This window comes from Sciurus vulgaris (assembly GCF_902686455.1).
Source record: "Sciurus vulgaris genome assembly, chromosome: X".
NCBI classification, from domain to species: Eukaryota; Metazoa; Chordata; class Mammalia; order Rodentia; family Sciuridae; genus Sciurus; species Sciurus vulgaris.
This window is the reverse complement of record NC_136471.1, coordinates 110,292,358-110,315,685: the sequence shown is the minus strand read 5'-3', so window position 1 is coordinate 110,315,685 and position 23,328 is coordinate 110,292,358. Positions and strand designations below refer to the sequence as shown.

At 32.0% G+C, this 23,328-nt stretch overlaps 1 protein-coding gene across 5 annotated transcripts in view; it reads right to left on the bottom strand.

The window, feature by feature from the left end:
- Window positions 1-23,328, bottom strand: part of DMD (dystrophin) — a 2,089,750-nt gene that overhangs the window by 1,267,663 nt on the left and 798,759 nt on the right. For all 5 annotated transcript variants that reach the window (XM_079122792.1, XM_079122788.1, XM_079122791.1 and 2 more), the window contains 4 exons: window positions 20,119-20,289; window positions 5,421-5,600; window positions 4,981-5,109; window positions 2,596-2,766 (listed from right to left, as the gene is read on the bottom strand). In XM_079122792.1, the coding sequence (XP_078978918.1) occupies window positions 2,596-2,766; window positions 4,981-5,109; window positions 5,421-5,600; window positions 20,119-20,289 (651 nt within the window). The remainder of the gene's footprint in view (window positions 1-2,595; window positions 2,767-4,980; window positions 5,110-5,420; window positions 5,601-20,118; window positions 20,290-23,328) is intronic.

The window sequence follows — 23,328 nt, the reverse complement described above, 5'->3', positions numbered from 1 at the left end:
ACCTAACCATACCTTTCATAAACCCTACTACAAAGGAGCCCAATTTTGTGATGAGAAACCATCCTTACAATTTTGGGCACATTCAGAATTTGTTTATTCAATAGGCACTAAGCCTTTAACTATCTTAAATGTGTTATGGCATCAACAGAAGAGTATTGAACTGTCAAATTTAGAACTGACAGTGACTTCCTAGTAGATTAGAAATTTGACACTATATTCTGTGGGCATAACTTGTAGTTTCTGAGGTTAGGCACAGAAAAGAGAAAATAAAGCTTCAGAATCTCTCCCCAACTAGTAATTGTACTCACTATTTTCCATTTTATACATTTCATTTTGAATAACTTGTTGGAGGTCAGAGTAGTTTTTCTTTTAAAAACTATTGATCCAGTATAACTCCCTTATCATACAAATGTTCAAACAGATATTTAGAAAAATCACTTCTTCTCTGTTGCTGACAAGTTTAGATATAGAATTCAGTCTTTTAAGTTGGCGCTCATTCTTTCTGCTAGTATTACCTCACCCGTATTTGAATATCTCCATGAAGATGCATTAATATTAAACATATTTTAGGACTGTAATAAGTATTTATTTTTGTGCTTGTAAGCAGGATATTTCTTAGGCAAGTATCTGTACATTCTTGCATCTTTGCATACTCTCTAGTGGAAGTTTAATATCATTTGTTGATGCAATGAATAAATAAGTAAAGTATCATATGCTTTGTGCTTTTTTGTTTGTTTCATCCTGATGGTAAAGCATAATTATCTCTTTAGAATCTCAATATGGGATCACTATTGCACCAAGTTATCTTTACTAATTCAAACAAAAAGGAATATTTTGAAAAGAAAATATGGAATTGTTTAATAAATTAATATTTAATTGAAAATACTGATGTGAAATATCTATATTTTACTCTGAAAGGGAAAATAAAAGAAGTACACAGAGTGGCTCATCTCAATCATGATTTTCTGAATTAATACAAATTTGTTCAAAACAGTACAAACCTCAAGAATTTGTATTGCTCACCAATTTGCCTAAGCTACATTTGTCACCTATGGTGGAGGATGAGTTTGCCCCATTTTTCAATAGTGTCTGGAAGTCATAATCTTATAACATAATTTATCTCAAAATAATAACATTTTCTCATAAATATTCTATAACTTCATAATTTACTGAAATTGCATATATATGATTGGAATAAAATAAAACAGTAATGAAGCAATAGCATTTTTAGATGGTTGAAATAAAAGTCTTTTGGTTACTGAGGTATTATCTAAGTCATTGCTATCTCTAGAAGTAAAAGCAATTGTCTAAGTAGCAGAGTACATTATTAAAGAATAATTAACTATACACTGAAAATAAAATTTCAGAATCTGTCAGAATTTTTGCAAGTGATATTGGCTATATATATGCTTGGCAAGGTGAGTTTTGATGGTATCTATATCTCATGCATAAACTATTTAGAATTCTTCATATCAGATTTCATGTATTTTGAAATCTTCAAATATATACTATATATAACATGATAACTTGCTGTAACACCCTAGATACTGCAGCAATTGTGAAACCAGATTTTAATGGGTGTCCACAATTATGAAAATAAATTTTTGAATACATTCTCCTATTTTTCTAAGAATCATTACTTACCTGGCATTTTGTATCATATTTTCTCACAAATATTTCAATAAGGTTTTTTCTCACTTAAACTCCCAGTGATTACCTGTATGTCTAAATATATACATTTATTTTATATATATCTTTATATTTGAAGGCAATTGTATGCTATATTGAAAAATGTGTCAAAGTACATTATATCAATTTTGCAGTGATTTCTTGCATTTGAAATATTCCTCAAGGAGTTGAAATTTTATGCTATATTCATATATTTTTGCATAACATAAGATTTTTATCTTCATTAAATGTTACACAAATATAAAGGTTTTCATGCAAAAGTACCATATCCCCTGGCTCTTCATTAAATAGAATAAATATAAATAAATATATAAAATTACAAAAATTAGGATATATAAGCTTTGTAACTCTTTGTCTTCATGGCTTGAGCATTTCATTGTAGCCTGTTTGTCACAGTGTTTGCAACTAGCAAGAACACATTAATACACAGATGTGCACAATAAGAAGTACAAATACCCTAGATCATGCAGGAGATGTACAAGGCCTCATTCTGGATATTCAATCTATAATACACATAAGCAATATTATATTTAGCAAAATATATCAATATCAGTAGCGTGTTCTTAATCTTTTGTGCTTTTGTATTTTTTACTTTTGCCTGCAGCATGCTATTTGCTACTTTGCTGTAGGTGACCCCTGAAAGTACATATGTAAACCAGTGCAGAATGCAGTTCTAGAATAGCTGTGGCAGCAAAAAAAGTATGAGAGACAGAGGGAGAAAAGGGAGTGGGGAGATTGATTTATCTCTCATGAGAGTCAGTGGTAAAATTTCCTTAAATGCAATTTGGCCTTCATTTTCCTTTTGGAAATTTTGCTGTGGGGGTTGCTTGCCCCCTTCAGGGCACTGCGCAACCTTCGCAAGAGATCATTTAGCACTACTTTCCACCTTGGAGTAGATCTTCCTACCTTTCCAGTCTTAATTCTGTGAGAAATGGCTGCAAATCGATGGTTGAGCTCTGAGATTTTAGGCTCTACTAGTTTCCTGCAGTGTTCACCACGGTTTGCCATCAAGTTCGCTGCTTGATCACGTGTGGAGTCCACCTTTGGGCGCATGTCATTCATTTCAGCCTTTAAACGCTATATTCCATGAGCAAGAAATAGGGCTTGAAGTTAGTAATGGAAGTTGAGTCAGACAAAGAGAGAGAAAGAGAAAGAAAAAGAGAGAAAGAGAGAGAGAGACAGAGACATGCAAAAGAATGAAAAGGGAGGGGGAAAAGTCAACTTCCATAATAAGTAGAATAAAGGTGAAAATATTATGATGCCTGAAAAACAGGTCCCAATCTTTGATTAAGTTTGATGCGTGTCAATTTAAACTTTATTTAGTCTGAGAAAGACAAATGCTATTTTCCTGATTTCTTTATGTTGTACACAAAAATATTACTTTATATTTAGTCTTACTTATCTTATATTGACGAAATTTAATATTTGTAGAACAACCTAAACATGTATTTAGCAGGGAATCACACTTTTCTATTTCTTCCTGCTCATTTGGAGTTCCTCTTGGTTTATTATATAGACTCTCAGTGAAAAAACTGATTTTCTAACAGATATGGATTCTGTTATATATAGAGGTATTGAGGAATTTTCTGCCTGACCCAAGAGATCACAGAGAATGTAAGTTAAAAAATTCAGTTCTTATTATCTCAAAATTTTTGAAGGAATTTCATCATAAAGTGACATTCTTGACTACATTTCAAGGGATAATGGAAAATATATCAAAATAAGTTCCAGATAATAGGGTAAATATGTTTTGGAGGTAGCCTAAAAAGCATTTAGAGTTTTTCATTAGAATGGAATCACAAATTATGGGAAATATCCATGGTATAAAAAGGAAAAACAATGAATTGCAGAGAAAGAAATCATGATTTTTTTTTCTTTTTAGATATATATGACAGTAGAATGTATCTTGACATAGTATATATACATGGAGTATGACTTATTCTAATTAGAATATCATTCTTTTGGTTGTACATGATATGGATTTTCACTGATGCTGTATTCATATAGGAATGTTGGAAAGTTACATTCAATTCGTTCTACTGTCTTTCCCATTCCCAACCCCATACCCTTCCCTTCATTCCCCTTTGTCCAATCCATTGAACTTCTATCCCCAACCCCTCTATTGTGTGTTAGTATCTGCATATCAGACAGGACATTCAGCCTTTGGTTTTATGAGTGTTCTTTAAGTAGCAACTCACTAGGCACCTAATATTATTGAAGAGCTCAGCAAAACTAAAATAAGAATTATTAATGTAAATGAGATTTAAAATTCAATTCTTCCTATTTAATTGAGAAAGGGGCTATCATCCAACAAAGTCAATGCAGTATCTATAAGATATGTTTGTACATTATACCTCTCATACCCTTTTAAAGGAACCATTTGTTAAAAGAAAGATGAAGTTACCCTTGAGAAAAAAGAATTAGAATTTCAAAAAAATGTAGTTCAAAAAAGAGGGAGCCTGAAGCTATGTTTACTTTACATGTCATTAAAAAATGAGAAATTCAGTTTTTATATCACAGGTTATGAATAATTTAAGGTTGAATATTCCTCATCCAAAGTACTTGGGACTAGAAGTATTTTGGATTTTGTGAAATATTTTTTGAATTTTGAAATACTTACATATATAATAAGCTATCTTGGGGATGGGATTCAAGTCTAAACACAAATTCATTTATGTTTCATATATATCTATACACACAATCTGAATGTAACTGTATATAATTTTAAACTACTTTTGTTCATGAAACAGTTTCATGGTGCGGGATTTTCCACTAGTAACATCATGATGGTACTCAAAAGTTTTGGATTTTGGAGCAATTTGAATTTTGATATTTGGATCAGTGATGCTCAACCTGTGTACAAAGATTGGGATTTGGCATAGATAAAATATCCAAATGATTGCACGTCAGGTGTTTACTTAGATGAGTTCTATGAATGATGGAGAGAAACTGTGCTTTGTGTTAGACACAAGAGTATAATAGCACTACCATTAAAATAGACAAGAGCTTGTAATACAGTAACAAAATAAAACATGGAATTCCTTTCTAACCAGAGTTTAAAATGGGTGTGATTAGATGAAAAGTGGATTTGGACATACATCCTGATTATAGAACTTTTTGATGTCAATTCCCATTCACAAAAGAATGAATGAATTAAGGAGGGAAGGAAGGAAGGAGAGAAAGACTGATTGCTTCACTCTTATTAAGTCCGTGGTTTCTTCTAGGACAAACATGATTGACATAACTGTTGTGCAGTTTAAAAATTAGTTTTCACAATATTTTATTTGCTACCTTAAGTATGTCTTCTTTTTGCTGGGGTTTCTTTTTCTCAGATTCATCCAAAAGTGTATCAGCTTGAATAATCCACTTTGTGATCTGATCAACGTTCTGGTCAAAGTTTTCCATGTGTTTCTGGTATTCCTTAATTGAACAAAGATATATTGTAACATTATTTGGTTAAACAATATTCTTAAAGAATGTGTCCTACTTTTTACAATTCTAAAAAGAACAATAATATAGTATCACTCAAATTAATTTTTAAGTGAGATCTCCATAAAGAATAAAGCACAGAAAGACAAAAAATATGTTAAAATATGGTTATAGAGATCTACATATAAAGAATTAGGAGCCAGCATGATTGTGGAGAGGTAGAATTTTCAAATATTAACCGAATGCTTGCATAAAATTTTTTCTCTTGTTAGAGATGGGTGGAAAAGCTTCCAGTCTCTTACCAACAAAAGATTTAACCACTCTTCTGCTCGGGAAGTGACAGCTATCCAGTTACTATTCAGAAGACTCAGTTTATCTTCTACCAAGGTCTCCTTCTTGCCCAACACCGTTTTCAAGGCCTCTCCTAGCTCTGTGACACTCTTCAAGTGAACCTTTTGCTTCTCAATCTCTTTCTGAGTAGCCTGTGAAAAGGACAGCACTAAGCTTTAAGTAACATATTGTAGCATTAGCATTTAATATTTGTGTTGGGAGTGTATATACGGTTTATACGGTAAGACACTAAGTTTTTAAACCTACAACAAATGTGCTTACAAACCACAAAATCACATCATATATATTGCAGTTTAATTATTAGGGATATAAGGCAAACATTTATACATAAACATCATTAATTTCTTATCTAATCATGACTATACATTTAACATACACATCATCTAATTAAATATATTTTATTTAATTCTATTTAATGGATAAAGGCAGTCATTTGAACACTCATCCATAAATAAGGATCTGCTTTGAGATAATTCAACAGGTATGGTGCTACTGCATTTCTGCAGCAAGGACATTCGGCTTTTTGGTGCCACTAACCTGTTTGGCATCTGGTGATTATCCCCCTTCTCATACTAATGCTTTCAAAGGAATAAAATTAACAGGATTTTAAGTTAAATCACTTGTACTGAAACATAATGTACATGATTTTTTAAAATTTTGTAATATAGTAAGTAGTACATATTTTCTCTCCTAACATGTTAACTATCATGGCCTACTATAATAATTTTTAAGATATTTTCAGACAGTAATAAGCATAACTGATATTTTTAAGTATATACAATGACTGGGAAATGACATATAATTGTCATTTCTATTGGTGATAAAATCACAAGTATTGCTTTACTGAGAATTGTTCATATTTATAATGGAAAAATGTTTAATTCCAATTATGTGAATAAAGATTTTTTCCAAAGCAAGTTCACAAACTTCAATTCTACCTGTATATTCTAGATTAAAATCCCCTAAGAAAGCACTGTAATCATAAGTGCTAAGATTTTATTTACAAAACTTAAGAATAATCACATTTAATATGAAAAAACAGAGTTGTTAGAAAACTGAATCCCAGGACAAATATTTTCTGCTTCCCCTACTCACAGCCCCTTTCTTGAACTGAGGCATGACTAACCACCTTGAGCTTCCCTGCCTCTGTCTTCAGTTTTCCCATTGCCTACCTACACAACCAGATGTTAGACATGCAGAGGGAGTTGAGTCAGAACACAGTAGATTTCTTCTCATAAAAGGTTAACTGACAGACAGCCACTACAATTAGAATGTAAACTGAAAAGTCATTTGCAGATGAAGCTGATATCTTTATCACAGAAAGCCAGTCAAAGCAAGACAAAAATCTCAGTAACAAAAATAATAAGAAAGTACAGGAAGTCGACCTGAAAAGAATCAAATTAAATGTATGCACAGAGAACAACAGAAGTAGTCCATGTAAAACAGAAAGAGGTAATCTTTCTGACAAACAAATCCAGATTTTACTTTATCTTATTTTTATTTTGGTACTGGGGATTGAACCCAGGGATACTTAACTATCAAGCCACACTCCCAGCCCTATCTATATTTCATTTAGAAACAGGGTCTTGCTGAGTTGCTTAGGAACTCACTAAGTTCCTGAGGCTGGTTCTGAACATGGGACCATCCTGCTTCAGCCTCCTGAGTTGCTGGGATTAGTCATACACCACCACACCCAGCAAGATCTTATGTCTTATTACTAGAAGCTCCCAATATGGCTTTTCTACCTTTATTATATACCTAAATAGTGCTTGTGACTGTTGTTTTTCCAAACCATCAGGTCCTCCTGGTTTACTCATATCATTGAGGATTTTTTTCATTTTTGTTCTTGCCCTTGCCATCAATAAGCAGGTAAGCAGGAAGGTATAAATGAGATAAAAAGATGGAATTAAAATTTTTATACAGGAAAGGATAACTGTTTCAAGTCTATATTAATGATATTTTAATTATTTTTAGTTGTAGAGGGACACAATATTTTATTTATTTATTTTTATGTGGTGCTGAGGATCAAACCCAATGCCTCACATGTGCTAAGCAAGTGCTCTACCACTGAGCTAGCCTTCTATATTATGCTTTTGCATTTGTGCTTTTAATATAAAAATACCCAAAACTGAGGCAATTAACCCCAAATCGACTTACATGTTACAAGAGTTCTCTGCAATGTAGGTGTCATTAGTTGTACGAGTAAGTTTAGCATTTCCTAAAGTAATGTGTTCATATGTCAATCATAAATGTTTATTATACTCCTATTACAAGCCAGTTACTATTGTAGCAGTGTTGTAAGTGATACTGCTCAATGTATTTTGAAAAATTATAGAAAGTACCCAATTGAGGAGAATACGGTCCCTCCAAAACATTACTTTTGAGTAGACCTGGACTAGATTTCAGCCTTTTTAAATCCTTTTCCTTTTCCTTGGTTAATATCCAACCTCTACAATCACAGATATTGGCCAGTGTTCTAGGCACTGTGGATAAAATGAAAGAGAAGGTAACTCCCTATCTTTAAAAAACTTTTGAGTACAGTTGGGTCAAGAAAATACAAGTAAATGAGCTTTCTTTATTTCCTGTATACCACACTAATGGTTTGTCACTCCAGTTGATTTCCTTGCCAAAAAACACCTCAAAAATTTCCAATTTAATTTATATTAGGATTACTAATTATCTCTTAAAATGTCTTCATAAAGATTACCTTATGTTTTAGCCTTAATATAAAATAATTTTATATGTATCTTTGTTTCTTACATGCCAGGCAATGTAATTAAAGGCAATAAAATTTTCTAAACCTCAGAAGAAATCATAATTTTGAATTTAGGAAATATTGTAACTAGGTCCTAGATCAAAGTAACTATTATGTATCACACTTTTACCCAAAAATCTTTGGGCTTATTTTCAAAAGAAAATTTTTAGTGTCCAATCATAGTTCATTCAGTTAATGGGAATAATAAAATAGAAAATGTGGACTAATTACTTGTTAGGTTTCTCAAAAATCACAGGATAACACACTAAATTTTGTTAAAGTTATTATCATAGTGACGTTTGAAAAAAGCAGTGATCATAATGGTTGTTCATAACTGCTTATTGTTAAAGGTGATTCATAGAAAATTTTTATTCTGATTCTAAAATATGGACTTATAGTTAAACCTTTATATTGATATTCATAAAATAAACAGTATTTAATCATTTGTATAAGTGTTACATGGGGTTAGGGAAACACATTGTGTTCATTCGATGGGTTTATTTTCCCCTTCAAAAGGGTTTTCACTCAAAGGGGTAACTAAACAAATAACATCTTAGACTTCAAATGATATACTAATCTTACTTTCTGTAGGGTCTTACTAAAAAATTCACTTAGTTCATGTACACAATAGGCCTAATATTCATTTTTTGCTATGCTATTCACTACCATAGAAAGGGAAATAATCTTTGCATGCCCTGCTGTAATCATGCCTAAAGTGTGGCTGCAGAGAAAAGCTGAAATGCAATAAAATTATCTGATATCATACTAGAAAAGACCTAGTTTTGGAAAAAATGTGAGTGGTTGGGAGAACCATGAATGGCTACAAGCGAAAGGTGACACATGAAGCTGGAGGACTGGATAGTTTGGACTAAAGACAAAGTGAAAAGTGATTAGAAGGTATGAAGATTAAAATAGAAGGCCACTAAAAGGGGAATATCATTGGACCCTTACTGAAAACTAAAGGCATACATTTTATGAGGCTATTGAAAAACCATTTTTTCTTGCTCTAATATGTTCCCATAACAGAAGAATGTCTGTGACTACTGATGGATGAGGAAATAAACTAAAGCCATCATTTTGGCCATTCTCTTTATATCCTTATTCATTCCACTCTAAGGGAGCTAGTCAGATAGAGAGAAGGAACTAATCATTTCTGGCAATTCCTCATCTTCCAAAGAATCCAATTCTCAGTGCACTGAATTTCTTCTCTTGCCTTGTGAAGTGACGTGTGGAGTGGGTTATTAAAGGTCTACCTTTCTCAAGGAGAAATGATAAATTCAATAGCTAAGTTGACTAAGTTATAGCTCTAGCCCTTCATTTTTTTTTCTCATGCAGCTCCTAGGATGGATTTTAAGTCTGAAAAAAAAGCAATACTGTATATAGTATGTTTTATTTTGATATGAGGTGGTATAGGTTCACTATTAGAGATACAAGAACAGCTAAATGTGAACTATATACCTGACACTAAGGGTTTTTATGACATTGGAGAAATGTCTGACATGAGGAGAATATAACTTTAAATATAAACTGCAACAAAGTCTAACATGCTTTTATTTTCATGTATTTATGATAGCGATAGTTTCAGAATATTATAAATTACTAACTTTCCTGATTTCAAATAAACAAATTTGCTATCTATGTTCTAACTGTGATAATTTTTAAATGCTACCTAATTTCTTCATATGTAAACATTCTCTGTGTTTATGGAATTATGAAAAGTACATTCTGATTGACTCCTCATATCTATAAATTAATTGTTGAAATTTTAAGTGAGGTACTAGGTTTAGGATTCAGCCATTAACCTATCAACTCACTTCACTGATGTAGTAGGAGGATGAGAAACACCTGCTCTGATGATATCTGATCATACCATCACATGATTGCAATTTTTTCTTAAACTTTACTCAAGAACTATAAAAGTACTAGAATAGATATCTGTGCCCATACAAACACATGCAGAGATATTTTACCCAGGGATAGAAAACATAATTTACTTGGGCTTCAGTCACTTTCATATTCATCTAACATTTTATTAAGTTTTCCAACACTTTCCCCCAGTTTTGGGGAGTATCCCAAGAATGTATGGTCTTAGGGTATCTTACATAACTGCTGTGATATTTCTACTCCCTCTTTTTAAACTTGTTACAGGTCTCCAATCCCATAAATTGTATCTAACTTGGCCCTACATGCAGTTCTATATGAGACTTAACACCATTTCCTTATCTCTCTCTCCCTTTCCTAAAACACTCTAGATTCTTGTGGGATTTTTAGCTCTTTATCTCTTGCGTGTTTACTTTAATATGGATGAAGGATTAACTAACACGCTCATAAATGATATCTTAAGACATCCCCCTAACCCAAGTAAATTCTACACATAGTTGGTCTATGTAAATATTATACCACTTCTGGTGTATTAGAAATGGAAGAGTTCTTTTATCTTTTAACTGCACAAATATGTTCAAAGGAAGACAGATAACAAATTACCATATGAGCGCAATTCCAAGATGTGTATTCGTTAAAGTTTTTTGAATTTGAAATGAAACATACAATTTACCTTTACAGTGTTGTCTGTGTATGTTTGGATCCTAAACAGTTGGATTCAAATTACCATTGTATCATACAAACTAATATGTATTAAATGTGATAAAATTTGATATTAATTGCCTTTTCAAGCTCTTGTTTTATTCTATTATGGCTCGAGGTTTAAGACATATTTTACTATTAGGCTAATGTGATGGAATAATATAATGATAGATTAAAGAAGAATATAAAACATTAAATAGTGGATTTTATAGCAATGTGTATTGACTTTTTATTAATAATGTATTGTCTATTAAAAATTTCATGAAAGCAGAATGTGCAGAACAGAAATTATGGTTATAACTATAATGACAGTGAATAGTGACTTCAATGGCATTTAACAGATGTTCTATTTTCTAAGTAACAGCTGCTTGATGCATTCATTGTACCAAGTTAATGATCTGCTAGTGTTATTTCACTTCACAGATAAATTACTGTGCTCTCTTTAAAAAAAAGATATGCAATTTTTCATGAGAATGATAGTGTAACAGACTTTAAAAATAAGTAATAGTTCTCATGCTTTTATAACTAAGAGAAGTGATGAGTTGGAGCAATTATCCAGATAATCTAGGAGTAGAAACCAGAAATGGTGAAAGCTGATTCTTTTTTTAATACAAAACATGGCTGACTGAATTGAATGGAGATCCCATCAGACTACTTGAAATTCATGGATCTTGCTTTTATGACATTATCAAGTGGTTCTCAACTTTGCTAGATATTATTAGTCATTGGCTACTCTCTGACAGACCAATTAAATCAGAATCTCTGGAGGTGGACTCCAGTAATTGATGTTTTCCAAGTTTCCCAGGTGATTTCAGCATGTGGCCAATGTTGAGAGCCAGTGGCAAACAGAAGGACATAGTCTGTCATAAGGATTTATTGGGTGATAGTAAGTAAACTTTAGAAGCAAATTGGCAGCATATAGGTAATGGAGGAAACTATTAATTGTTCTTGTTCATGTTGAATATTATAAAAATTCCCTCTGAAATAAATGTGAAAAGCACAATAACTTTTTATATAAGTGGCAATTTAGACATAAAATATTTTGTATTATTTAATACTCTGAATTAACTTAAACATGTCCTGTGTGTACTTCTCTCAGGCAACCTTGGTACATTGAGACTACTGTTAATAAACTATATTGCTCGGTTTATAAAAAATGGTAGATGTGAATTATCCAAAACCTGGTAGGTTTAGTTTATTATAGCCCCAAAAAATGTTTCTAGGGAATTGTATTTGACCATTTTAATTTTTAGATGGCATCATGGATAGTGAAGGGTTTTTAAATTTTTTTTAAATTAATTATTTGTTCCAACTTGTTATACATGACAGAATGCATTCATACATTTTGATAGATCATACATAAATGGAGTGTAATCTCATTTTTCTGATTTTATATATTTTAGGATAACATTGGTCATGCAGTCATATATATACATGAGGTTTAATGGAGCTGAATTACTCAACTGATATGAAATATTTGATTAATGAAACTAAATTAGAAATAGCTGAAATATGTTAGTGGTTAAATCAGAAAATTATATAGATTAAACTTTGCTGTAGCTTATGTTTTCCAAACATAATGGTCGTTAGAGAAATAAACTTTTATTTAATCACATATTTGCTTTCTTATGGCTGTATTTTCATGCTCAATTTGTATGTTAAGCAATTTGGGCTATTAATGGGATAGTCAGAATTGATTTACTTATATCCAACTAATCAGAGTTAATTTAAGATATTAAAATACAATTTGAGATCTAAAATCATATTATTGGGGAAAGAAAACAATGTAATAAGTGATAAATGTAAATATTTTTCATTTTATTATTTTAACATGGGCTTATATTTTGTGCACATTGAATTCATTCATGGTCCTTTTCTGGATACCTTTTATATTATTTTAGAGTTTGAGTGTCTTAACAATTACTAGAAAATAATATTTCTAATGATAATTTAGTATACTATAAAAAGGCTTTGGAATCAGAGACAGTATTGAATTCTGGTTGTGGTTTTGTTATGTACCAGGAATTCGATTTTCTCATCTACAAAACAGGAACATTTGATCAGATGGCTGTTCATGTTTCCATTTGTTCAAAAATATGAATAATTTTATATGCACATTAGCATTTTCCTCTTCTCTCTAGAACTGTTCATTGTATTTTTAATTTTCATCTTAAATTACAACTTTTTTAAACAGCTATTTAATGAACATGTGTTAGATGCTATAAAATGTACATAGGAAACACCAGTGATCAAAACAGACATTTTGTCTGGGGTTGTGGCTCAGTGGTAGAGTACTTGCCTAGCATGTGTGAAGCACTGGTTTTGATCCTCAGCACATTAAAAATAAATAAAGGTGTTGTGTCCATTTATAATTTTAAAAATATTTTAAAAAACCAGACATTTCCCCTGTTCTCTTGTCCAGTGAATTGTTAATACCTATGCAATTGTTCAAGAGGATAGAGTTTATGATAGCTCAAGGATCCTGTGCAGTCTGGCACAGGTGCTTGAATCTCCCCTATGTTGCCTTTCCATTTCCTTTCATCAATTCTACTCTATTGACATCAATGTCTCTGACCTCAGTCTGGCAAACTCCATTAATAGAGTTGTGAGGTATGAAAGGCAAAAGTGCCTGATAATTTATGGCATAAAAAAATATCTGTTACAATTCCCTTATACCATCTTTATTCTCCAGGCCATGCAGCTAGGAATAATCCATTCTTTCATCATCTTAGTATTAATTTTTCCCTCTTTAACGCTATTCTGAACAAAGCAGACTGAACTGTAAAAACGGGAGAAAGGAATATTTCACTTCAGGAATTTCAAAACAGTATTAGTAGTTTAACTTTAAAATTCTCATTATCAAATTTTTCTCCTTTCTATTATTATTCTAAAATGTCTTCTTCCCATTATGCTTTCCTCTTCCTTTCTAAAAAAAATAAAAAATTTTAAATGAATGAAACAGACATCATTACCCTATGTACATGTATGATTACATGAATGGTATGAATCTACATTGTGTACAACCATAGAAATGAAAAGATGTACCCCATTTGTGTACAATGAATCAAAATGCAGACTGCAAAAATTTAAAAAACTAAAAAATTTTAAATTTATTCATTTCTTTTTATAGAATTATAATTTGGGAGCATGGTTACAGGGTGGAACAAGACAAGATAGTTTTCTTGCTTACAGATGTCCTTCCAATTAATCAACCCTGCACCCATCCTAGCTACTTCTGTAAGTTCTCCCATTCCTTCTTGTGGGATCATTAAGTATCTTATGTAACATCTATGATATTTTCAGGTTTAGAGTTTGCTCCAAGTAGATGGCAACTTTAAATATCTGAAGTTATTTCATGTATCACCCAGTATTTTAAGCAAAGACTATGTGTTTGCTCTAACATTTTTGGTTCTGAATGTATGACTACTGAATTTTGAGTAGGGAGAAAACTTAGATGTAAGATTATGCTTAGGAAAGACAACTCCTACAACACACCAATCCTAGAATCCTAGTAATGTCAACTTCCTGATACCCTTCCAAGATTGAGATAGGGCAAAGTCTAGGATCAGGCATATGGAATTATTTTTACATTCATTAGCTTTCTTCCATTTCAGTTGGCATGCTATTTCTGTCAAAAACCATCCTGCACTTGTTCTACGTTTTGTGGGCTGTGCCATTACCATCTTAACAACTCAATTGTGCTGTTGTAGTATAAGAGCAGTCACAGTAAGTAAACAAACAGGTATGATTATTTTCCAAAATTCTATGAATACTGATGTTTGGATTTCATATAATTTTTATGTATCATGAAGCATTCTCTTTTTTATTTCTCCCAACTATTTACATATGAAAAGCAATTGTTAGCAAGTGAGCTGTAAAAAAAAAAACAGGCAGCAAAATGGAATGAGTCTTTTGGTTACAGTTTGGACATCTCTGCTAGAGTTCATCAACTCTATTTGATTTACCTTAATCTTGATGAGTGAGTCTCTGAAGAATTCTTGCCTTTAAGGAAACTCAAAAGGTTGGCTAGAATTGAGATAGTCACTAGTAAACCAGATCTTATAATGGTTCCCATAGTAACATTACTCCTCATCATAAGTAGCCTAGACACATATGATTGCTACATCCTTAGAAAAAGTGAATGCCTACTCTACTGCTAACCTTGGATGCTCTAAGAAAATATTCAATATTCAGAGGGATATTGAGCATTTTGCTACATATTTACAATAAGGGAAACAACATCATCTTCAGAGGGTCATAGACTTGATGTTACTTCACATCTGGTGACTTGCACATCTTTCCTCTGATACTGATTTCCTCTGAGTAGTAGCATTATAAGGACTGCAGTACCTGCACTTCTATCACACAAACTAACCACTCCCATGTTTCCTTTGGCTCCAGTTTGATGCAAATCCTCAACTCTCATTTTGTGCCCCTCATTTCTGTGACTCTAGTTTCACCAGGAAATAGTGAATGAGAATCAGTCAACCCTACTGTAATGTAGTTAATGAGTTACAGAAAATCAATACCCACACCCTCACTAAAAACTGAAAAAAACAATGTTCTTCACTGGCTTAGGTAAAGGTGATCTGCTAGGTTCCTGTCTTGTTGCTTACTCAGCAGGAGTATCTTTGACTGATACTTAGCTAAGCCTGAGGAATGCTAGGCATATTCTCTTGAAGCCAGTAATTTCTAACACATAGATGCTATGGTTTGAATATGGGTAGTTGCTCCCACAGGTCCAATGAATTAAAGTTTTGGCTCCCAGGGTAATGCTACTGGGAGAGAGCAGAACCTTCAGTATATAGAGCCTCATGGGAGATCATTAGGTCACTAGAGTATATCCTCAAAAGGGATTATGGGACTCTGTTGCTCTTCTCAGTCTCTTTTCTTCCTAGATAATTATGTAAGCAGTATGCTTTGCTATGAGTTTCTGCCATGATGTGCTGCCTTCACAAGAGACCCAAAATGATGAGGCTACCCAATCTAGGACTAGAAACTGCAAAACTGGTAAGTCAGAATAAACCTCTTTTTCCAGGATAGCTGGCTCAGGTACTTCACTATAGTAAAGTGAATCTTACTAATATAGTAGATGTTTCTTAATTGTTAAGATTTATGTCATAGAACCTGGTTATGGGGTTTTCAAAGAAAAAAATTCCAATCATTTGGCATTTTTGTATGTTTTGTTTTCTTAGATTCCTATATATGATATTAGAAATAGAAAATACAGAAATTAAAATCATCACTTCTATACTCATAACCCATTTCAAGGAAAATATATTACATATGTTTGTTTCCTATGAACAGTCATATTCACTGTTCTCACAGATATAGGTATTATTCTGTATTCATTGTTGTTAATTCTCATTCATATCTTCCTTTTTTACTATATAATAAATGTATTACTAAATAATGTGTAACATCTCTTTTACATAGTTTTACATACCTTTTGTAAATGGTATCACATTGCATCATTTAAGGTGCTTTCAATTTTACTATATTTTTCAAGAAGCTTGAATTTTGTGATATACCTTTCAGAGTTTAAGGCTTTTTTTAAAGTGAGTTTTTTTCTAAAGTGACAGCATTAAAAGTGGAATGGTAAATTGATCCATTAGACTATGTCAAATTCAGAAAGAACACAGGTAATCTGGTTGGTCAGTAAAAGAAAAGGTTCCCTTCAGTAAGTATTTGTTTCCTTATCAGTTGTAAGTAACTCATATCCATGCTAGCATAACTGCTCTGAAGGTGCACAGTGCCAATTTAGCTGCCTAATTCTATTTAAAAGCTTACATGTTAGAAATAATATTTGTGGGAAAGATTGCTGATCATCTACTTCTTTAGAAAAAAAATGGACATTCTAGGCTTGAGCTCTAACATTTTGTCTTCTCACAAAATTATTTTTTGAATGGTACTTTGGCACTTTTTGTTTTGTGTGCAGGCATGCTGGTAGAAAATAAGGCAATATAAACAATAATATTAATGAAGATACTATCATTTATAATCCTTTTTTTTTTTACTACCAAATCTAAGTCCTAGAAATAGTTATGACTATTGATAAGTTGGGAACTTTGAGTCTCATAAATAGGTATAGTTCTTAGTTTTGTCTGCAAAATTCATGGCTTTATTTTTCCCTACCCATTTCACCACCCATGAGATATTTTGAATATATTTCTTTGCAAATATTTCTTTATCTTTCTACTTTAATTTTCCCTAGTTTTCTAATTTATTTATGCTTGTCCAGTTGTACTATTTATCTCTTCAGGCCCTGCAAGATTTTTTTGGAATTATATATACAATAACTATAATTAAAATACTGTAAAATAAAACTGAAAACATATGTTGCAGTCAATACCCTGGAAATTGTTTAGATAAACTTAAGGTAAAACAGTCACTTTATGAGTAATTGAAATTTTCATTTGTACGAAAATACATTCAAATATTTTTCATACATAAAAGAATATATCATTGGATGAACAGAACTGAGAGAAATTCAGTAGAAATAAATAAAGGAGTTTAAAACTAAGCTGACTATACATATTCAAATTTTCTCCACTCATAAGTACTTGGAATGATTGGCAAATATATTTAATATGTTGAATTTAAATGCTTGCTCAGTTTATTTTTTTAAAAAAAATCTGACATTTATCTTTTGAAATAGGTAAGAATTGCAGCTTGAATCTAATTCCCCTTCTAAAAAGAAATCATGTGAAATGAGAATAAACTTAACTGCATACATCTTCAGACCACTCAAGCTGCTATATGACAAGGATAGTCTAGAAATATTTGCAGAAGATATTCCCTTTTATTTTAATGATTTTATGGTGAAGTTGTAACTTCACTATAAAACTATCTCCTTAGGTAACTTAGTCAGTGACTTCCTGGGGCTTCTGAAATATAGAACTAATTTGTGGCATACTTTTAAATTTTCTCTTAACCTGCTCGTAAATTATAATCAGATTTTTCCCAATTTTCTTCTTACCAATCACTTCTCCTTTACACAACATTATAATCACATTCCACATTATATTTATAGAGCTACTCCATTGTTATGTGCTGAATTCTAGCCCCCAAAACTCAAGATGTCTGGATTGGCAGTGCTTAAGAATGCTAAGCCATTTGGAAAACGGCATTTAAGGAGGTAAGAGTGTTACAATGAGATCAAGATGATGCCTAATCCAGTAAAATTATTGTCCCATAAGAGAAATTTGGGACACAGACATGTATGGAAGAAAGAGTATGTGAAGACCAAGATGGCCATCTATAAGCTAAGGAGAGAGGCTTCAAAAGAAACCAATCCCATTGACACCTTGTTCCTGAACTTCCAGCCTCCAGAACTGTAAAAAAATAAATTTCTATTGTTTAAACCACTAGCCTTAGTACTTTGTTTAAGCAACCATAAAATGAAGTTTGGATGATTTTCACTTATTCCTGAAATGTACTATTGCTTGTTCCATGCATGTTTTACTATATTTCATACTTTGATGGATCATGGATATTTTGCATTTTTTTGTATTTGGTTTTTTAAGGGTACTTATGCTAAGAACTGTCGTTGTTTGTAGGTCACATGTTTTCTTTTAAATAAAGAGACAGCTCATAAAACCTTTTTCTGCCTTTATTTAACTATTGATATAAATGGCAAGGATGATACCACTCAGACCAAAATAACTGTATCCCAGAATGCATTTTCTCATTATTTTAATGCAATATCATTTCAGCAGGACATATAGCCATTCAGCTAGAGACCATATTTTGTCACCCTCCTGATGGATATATAGGGTTACCTAAGATTTGGCAAATGAGGTAAGAGGAGAAATATGTGTACAGCTTTTATAATGTAGAGAGAAATGCTTATCATCCACTTCTTTATCTCCACTGTGGCGGTTTGAAGCTAAGGTGTGACAGTGGTGAGCAAGCCTTACACCCTGTGAGTCAAAGTACATAGAAGACTGCAAAATGATAGAGTAAAAAGGACCCAAATCTTGGAATGACTTCCTATAGCAAAACTACTTCCTTTACTCTGAACTACTGACCTTACCTTAGATACAAATACACCTCAATCTTCTTTGAGTGACTATGTTGTTGGTCTATTTCTTGTAGTAGCTAAACTATAACTAAACATGTAATTATTGACTTAATCTAAATAACCAAATAAATCAAATAGAAATGTGATACGTTTAAAAGGTAAGGGGATAATAAGGCCAATGTAATTATTAATCTGCACTCTTGTATCCTTCTTATTGTAATAATCTCACACAATATATGCTCCTAAACTAATAACCATAACTCAAAATCTTATCTCTAGCACTAGACCTATTTTGAATGGGAAGAAAATGAATTTTATTCACTACTACTTATTTGAAAATTTTATGTATTAAACTTTTATCACTCATTATCCTCTAAACTTAAATAAATAACTACAGTTTTCAAGTTGAGTTTTAGTATGATTGTAAGTCATTATATGCACTTAAAATTTCCCAACTGTGGATAATCTTGATAGACACACTGAACTGAAAATAAAACACAGATCTCTTAAAAAGCTAGTCAATGCATGCATATGTATGTTAATTTTTAAAAATCAAGAGGGTTTTTATTCTATTATAAATTTACTTTTTTATCTAAATATTCCAATATCTTGGCAAAGTTTGAGATGGGAAACATGGTATTAATATGAACAATTCCCTTTATATCAGCACACTTTCAAGTAGAATCATCTGGAAAAAAACAAACATTCAACTATGAGTGCCAGTACCTTAAATTCTAGACAGCAATAAATGTCTGATTGGCTGTCAGAGAAATAGTAAGAATTTACCAGTTGAGAGTGAAAGGATGCACCATGCCTTTTGGTGATGGAAATGACACAAATCCCTATAGATTTTTTTATTATGACCTTGAAAATTTGCTGATCTTTCAAGTCCTGTTCAGACCAACTGTCCACAGTCACTATGTCCTTTTCCACTTCAAGGTTGTGAGATTCACCTGGGCAGTCTGGTCTCAGCTATGCTAGTAAAATGTAAAGTCATATTTCTGAACTATCTGACTAATGATATATATTTTTTTTCCTAAGGACTTACTTATAACCAATTTAATTCCAAATAAACTTTGAGGAGAATTTTGCTAAAATTTACCACTGGTTTTATCACAGTCTTGAAATATGCAGAGTGAAAACTACTGTGTAATTTTTGATAAGAGGGAAAATTAAGCAAGACAATGTTTGTAATTCTATTATTTTTTCACATTAATACTTTCTTATAAAATCATATTACTATGTGTTTTCATATGTTAAATATAACCTGCAGTGATATGTGTTTTACCTTCCCCCAGGCAACTTCAGAATCCAAATTACTAGGCATTCCTTCAACTGCTGATCTCTTTGTCAATTCCAGATCTGTAGCTGCCAGCCATTCTGTCAAGACATTCATTTCCTTCCTCATCTTACGGGACAACTTCAAGCATTTCTCCAACTGCTGCTTTCTTTCTGTTACCTGAAATGAAAGATAATAAAATATAACATGGTTTACTTTCCAACTCATGTTTAGTTATAACTACTTAATTGGAAACTTCATATTTCTGTCATTTTAAATTAATAATTTTTCTTTCGTGTCTTAAAATTTTTTTAGAAAAATAATGTATTCTGAACATTAATAGTAAATAAAAACAGCCTTGAGCAGATAAGATTTCTTGTCCAAAAGATAGTATCTTATATCTGCTGTCATAGTAGGGAAAAAAACCATACAAGTTTGTCTTTAATATGAATAAAAATAATTTATGGCCAAAATTTGTAATAAATGGAATGATATAAGTCAAACTGAAATATGTCCCATTTCTTGTAGAAAACCTAGTCATTTGTCAAAGAGATAGGCAAGCAGGTTTACAATCTTCTATATATAAATGAGGCCTGTTCTTGCAAGTAAGGTATCAAAATGGAGAAATAGTATTCCTCTCAAAAGGCAAAAGTATTTGTATGACAGAATTATCAATTTCATCATCGGTGCAGTTTTAAAGTGTCTTGCTTTTGTAACAAACCACCATCAAGGTTAGGTCATTTCCTCCTTAAACATAATTACCATCAAATAGGGGCAAACAGGAATGAGAAAACAAAATTTTCACTCTCATCAATAAAGAAAATCATGTCTTAATCTTCTGCTCCTCTATTCAACATTTAAAACCAAAACCCCCTAAAAATAAATTTTTCCACATTCTCACATAGGGAATGAACAAATTCTCCACTATGTTCCCTGAATGTTCCTGAATTTTTTAAGTTTGTTGGGTGATTTAATAAGAAGCCCAGGATTTCTTCCTAAGCTACTAGTAGTCAACTCATTAGCAAAACCAGATAAATTGCAACTACTTAAAGGTATGTTCTCTCCACTCATGTCTCTTTAGGTTACTCTGCTACACTCCATACACTTATTTGAACTAAGAAACATGTCACACTAAGTGTATTGTATATGTTAAATAAAGCAATGAATGAAAACCCCAAAAGTATTCATTGCAAGTCAGGAAATATAAACAGTGAAAAATTAAAGTTTGTTTCTGTTTTGATTGTTCTCTGCTTTAACTATATGGAAAAAAAAACATATTCTTCATGGAGGCTGGGAAACTGAGTCTTAGATTTGTAAATATTTGACTCGGTAGAGGCAGCATGATAGAGTATAAGCACTTTAGACTCTATGATGCACAGTGTAATTTTAACCTGTCTGTGATCTTAGGCAGGATACCTCATTTCCTTGTTTTCACATCCATCAAGTGGAATTGTATTGTTTGGCATATAGGGTTATGCTGAGGGTAAAAACATACAATAGTGTGAAATAGATTGACATACTGCAATACTTAAATTGCTTCTTTACTTCCATTCTGGGATGGCTCAATGAAACTGGTACCTGAAGGTACATGGCAAATGTTTTATTTGCATTAATTTTACTATTTGCTGGTAAAGAAAACCTTGAAAATACTTCGCTTTGTTACTAAGAGATCTTAAAAGTAGATTTCAAATAATTTGGACCTATAAGGAAATTAGTTAAAACAATAACACCACCACCACTACAAATGCCAGTTGAACAACATGCCCTAGATGTAATAGGTAGCACTGATTCAAAGACAAACATACAACTGCATACATACAACCCAAATAAGAATGTACCCACAACATTAAAAAACAGAAAGATATGCATAAAGCATTTAAAATGCTAAAATAAAAATAAACATCCTGAAACTCAAATATAAATTGAAAATAGTCAAAAAAAGTTTATTAATTCCTTTGCAAGAGGTATGTATACATTAAAAATATATTTAGTTGTTGAGGCTGCAAATTCAATTTTTAAACTGATTTTTCCCTTCCAGATTTCCTTTAAAGGAAGTAAGAATATCTGCCCTTTTGACTGCAAGGATTTTATTTGTGTAGGGGAGGAAAAAATACACCTTAAGATGTATTTCTATGCATAGTTATTTTTCTAAATGCTATTGGTAGAAAATGATTCTAGATTCAATATTTCAAAGAAATTCTATCTTCCCAGAGCTAATGCATTATTGATTTCTATTTATTTTATTTTGTTTATATCTAGCTAAATAGGTTTTGAAAAATCAGGAGACACTGCCACCTTAAGGAAAATTGAGTTTTATATTTTTTTATGCATGTGGAGAATAGATACATTTAAAAGAGTGCCACCTGCAGTAAAATGTTCCAGCATTGTTTTATAACTTACAAATATATATTGGAGATGAAATAAGTACTGTTATTCATTTATATTTCCATAAAAATCAAAGCATAGAGAACCAGAAAATGGATTATAGTTATTATTACAAGAGTGTAAGGTTTAATATTTCTCAATAAAATTAATTAGATTTAGACATAAGAAACGATTCTATTTTATTCATTGAACAATTACAATAAGCTGTTATACTTATTTTGCCTTTAAATCTTCAGCATATGATTTTAATCTCATTATCATAGTTACACCCCACCCCCGCCATGGACTTTCCTGGATACCTGTGGGTAAGACCATGTGCAAAATAGCAATTGGTTATTGTAAGAAATGTGCTATGAACTGAATTGTGTGCCCCCAAATCCATATTTTAAAACCTTAATCCCCATAATACTGAATTGAGTCACTATATCTGCTCTTTGGAGAATAAGATTAAATGAGGACATAAATATGGGGTTCTGAGAGGATGGTGGTATTATAAGAAGGAGAGAGTGATTTTTCTTTTCGGGAGGCAAAGACACAGTAAAAAGGTAGCCATATGCAAGCAAATAAAAGTTCTCATCTGGAACTGAATGTAGCACCTTGATCTTGGACTCCCAGTCTTCAGAACTTAGAGAAATAAATTTCTATTTTTAAGCCATCCAGTCTACTCTATTTTGTTACGGCAGCACGAGTTATCTACTACAAAAATGTAACATATTGAACTAAGCCACATACAACTAGGTGAATTCTGATGATGTTTAAATTAGAAAGGTTCCCCTTTTATATAAAGACAATAAAATATGCTTTGTTGCCTTTGCTTTTATTAAATAAAAGTGC